The sequence below is a fragment of the Nestor notabilis genome, unplaced genomic scaffold (genome assembly GCF_000696875.1).
Source record: "Nestor notabilis isolate BGI_N333 unplaced genomic scaffold, ASM69687v1 scaffold6566, whole genome shotgun sequence".
NCBI lineage: Eukaryota > Metazoa > Chordata > Aves > Psittaciformes > Psittacidae > Nestor > Nestor notabilis.
In genome coordinates this window covers 10298-13403 of record NW_009931409.1, presented here as the reverse complement: position 1 = coordinate 13403, position 3106 = coordinate 10298, and the positions used below count along the sequence as shown (strand labels likewise).

General features: G+C 47.6%; 1 protein-coding gene across 1 annotated transcript in view; it reads left to right on the top strand.

The window, feature by feature from the left end:
- Positions 1-3106, top strand: part of POLR1E (polymerase (RNA) I polypeptide E, 53kDa) — a gene marked incomplete at its 5' end in the record, with an annotated part of 15627 nt that overhangs the window by 10079 nt on the left and 2442 nt on the right. Inside the window, one exon of the mRNA XM_010015871.1 lies at positions 2700-2831. Within this exon, the coding sequence (XP_010014173.1) occupies positions 2700-2831 (132 nt within the window). The remainder of the gene's footprint in view (positions 1-2699; positions 2832-3106) is intronic.

Here is a 3106-nt window from a genome sequence, read left to right as displayed (position 1 = left end):
CAGAACTGTACACAATACTCCAAGTGAGGTCTCATGAGAGCAGAGTAGAGGGGCAAGATCACCTCCTTTGACCTGCTGGTCATGCTCCTTTTGATACAGCCCAGGATACAGTTGGCTTTCTGGGCTGCATGAAGCTGTATGTTAGCAATGTCTTTGTGCTTCCAAGATGTACCAGGCTTCAAGGATGGTCTTTCCTCATTAGAGATTTGTTAGCCCTGTTTCTTAATCAACCTACACAAGGGCAAAGCCTCCTCTTCCACTATCAGTTCTTTGTTCATTAGTGTTGTTCATCCAGATGGTGTAGGAGGCCCTTGCAGCTGTCCAGGCTTCTCCATAATAACATAGGTTTCAACTTTTTAACTCCGTGCTTATGGAGCTTGAGTGACTCTAGTCATACTTCATTACTGATGGGTGTAAAATCCTCTTGCTTTGCTTTTACAAATACAAATCTAGTTTCCTTGTTTAGCAGCTGTTGTGCCATTTATCAGTACATGGTGCCTTCGCATTCCCACTCCTTTTACAACAGAGCCTGCCCACAGGGCTTTCACTCTGCTCCACCCTCCAGTCAGTTTCTCCCAGCATATGTCAAGGTTGCAGGGTTGCCTGGGGAGCTATCACCGGATAGATTCTGTGCATCCAACCGCATCCCACTGTGGGAGAAGCAGCTGCATTTTACCATAAGTTTTCATTAGTGTTATAATAGAACTTTGGGGAGACTGGGGGAGGTGGTCTGTAATTTCCCCCATTTTCCCACACAGGTCTAAAATGTGACTTAGGGGAGAAGCAAGGTCTTGTGTGCTAAAGCAAGCCTGTACCTGTGGATTTAGCTAGCACGATCAAATGTGGTGCCTGATCTGATCTTTGAGACCTCACTTGGAGTATTGTGTGCAGTTCTGGTGTCCTCAACATAAAAAGGACACGGAGCTGTAGGAGCAAGTCAAGAGGAGGGTCACGAGGATGATCAGAGGGCTAGAGCACTTCCTGTATGAAGACAGGCTGAGAAAGTTGGGGCTGTTCAGCCTGGAGAAGAGAGGCTGTGTGGAGACCTCAGAGCAGCCTTCCAGTACCTGAAGGGGGCCTACAAGAATTCTGGAGAGGGACTGTAGTGGTAGGACAAGGGGTAATGGCTTTAAACTTAAACAGGGGAAGTTCAGGTTAGATATAAGGAAGAAGTTCTTCACAGAGAGGGTGGTGAGGCACTAGAACAGGCTGCCAAAGGAAGCTGTGAGTGCGCCATCCCTGGCAGTGTTCAAGGCCAGGCTGGACAGAGCCTTGGGCAACATGGTTTAATGCGAGGCGTCCCTGCCCATGGCAGGGGGCTTGGGACTAGATGATCTTAAGGTCCTTTCCAGCCCTAACCATTGTATGATTCTATGATCTGCCTGACCATTTCTGAATGCAGGATGGCAGACTGGGTGTTTGCTTTAGAGCTAACTCTTGGCTCTGCAGGTAAACAGGCAGCTCTTCGCATGTACATTTTCACATGTGAACCAAGGCAGCTGCCAGATGGATGCGTCAGCTCTTTCCACCATGTGGGTCAGGACAGAGGCAGTTGTAGTGGCTAAATAATGGTGTTTTCTTTACATTCACATAGTTTAATTAGCATTACAGGAGTGCTTTTACATGAACCTAGGCATGACTTGACTCTTTTGAATTCTCCATGAAACCCACACAGACAAAACTAAAGATGTGCACCGTTTAACTTGCCCTGAGCTGAGACCCATGCAGATCCAGGCCAAAGAGTTCTGCCTAAGCTTGCCCAGGATTGCCCTGCCATCAGTGACAAAGTCTGGTTTAGTAAAGTAGGGCCTGATCCTGCCATGGAGGTCAGACAGGAGAAGCTATCACCCCATGACTGGAGCTTCTACAAAGTCCCCCTTTCCAGCACTGTCAGAGCCACTTGTGTGGGGTGCTGAGTGCTGTCTCACTGCAGGGGGAGCCTCAGGCAGTGGAGGCTGCCTTTGACCAGCTGTTGGCTGCAGCCTTCTGACAGATGCCACTTACAACTAAGAAGTTAAAAATCTGGATAAATGTTTTCAGCAATTCTGTTGAATGGGAAGTACCAAAATAACGGTAAGAATGAAGAGTGTCCTTACTCTTGCCAGTGTCTTCCCCATGCTCAGGGAGCCAACAGCCTCTCTGCCTAGAAGAGGCATGATGGTGATGCTTTGCTATTGCATAGCTGTACTACCACTGTTGACCTGGCAGGAGCAGAGAGTTTCAGTCCAAATGGGCCAGCTTTTGTCTGAAGGCTCTGACCAGTGAGTGACCAGTGACAAGTAGCCATATGCTGCCAGAGGACCACCAGACAGGGATCTGCTTTGTGTGGGTTATGTATTTGAGGCGCCGTTAGTACTTCCATTGAATACCCTCAGAAGAGCTTTTCTTTGCCTTCCTCTTGCAAGGGACCAGTGCCAAAGAGACTGATGTGTCATTCATTAGCTGGTGGATTTGTCAAGGCTGCATAGTGATAACCTTAGGAGCCCACACTTCTGAACAGAAACGCGGGCACCTGAGAAGGACAGAGAAACTTGTTAGGCCCCTGTGATCAGAGGTCTGTGCTGCTTTGAGCTCTTCTTTGGTGTCTAGGAAAAGTCCATCATGTCTAACTGGGGCTCCTGTTCTGTCTGCACCTAGTGGGGCTTGTGTTTTGGGTTCACTGACACTTCACATCTTGTGTTGTTCCTCTTGCCATGCAGTGTCCAGAATTTAATCTCTGCATCAATGAAGGCTAAAATCACAGCATACGTCATTGCATTGGCTCTGCACATTAACAACTTCCAAATTGACCTCACAGTCCTGCAGAATGATTTGAAGCTCCAAGAAAGTAGGTGAGTTGTCATGTTTGTTCACACCTGCTGAGATATGCTGTGATCCTCCTATCAACAGCTCTGAGGAGACATCTTGCTCTGGAGCCTCTCTGGTACCTGGGTAGTACAGTAATACCTGCTAGAAAGTCCCTTTTGTTGTACTTGGACTATGTCTTTAATGAGTTTGTTGAAGCTTTATTTTGAAGCCCTGGTGTTCGTAAAGGGGTGTGGTTACACATCTCAAACTTTCAAAGGGCATTTGCCACAGAGGTCCTCAACTGCATCAAGAGGCTCTT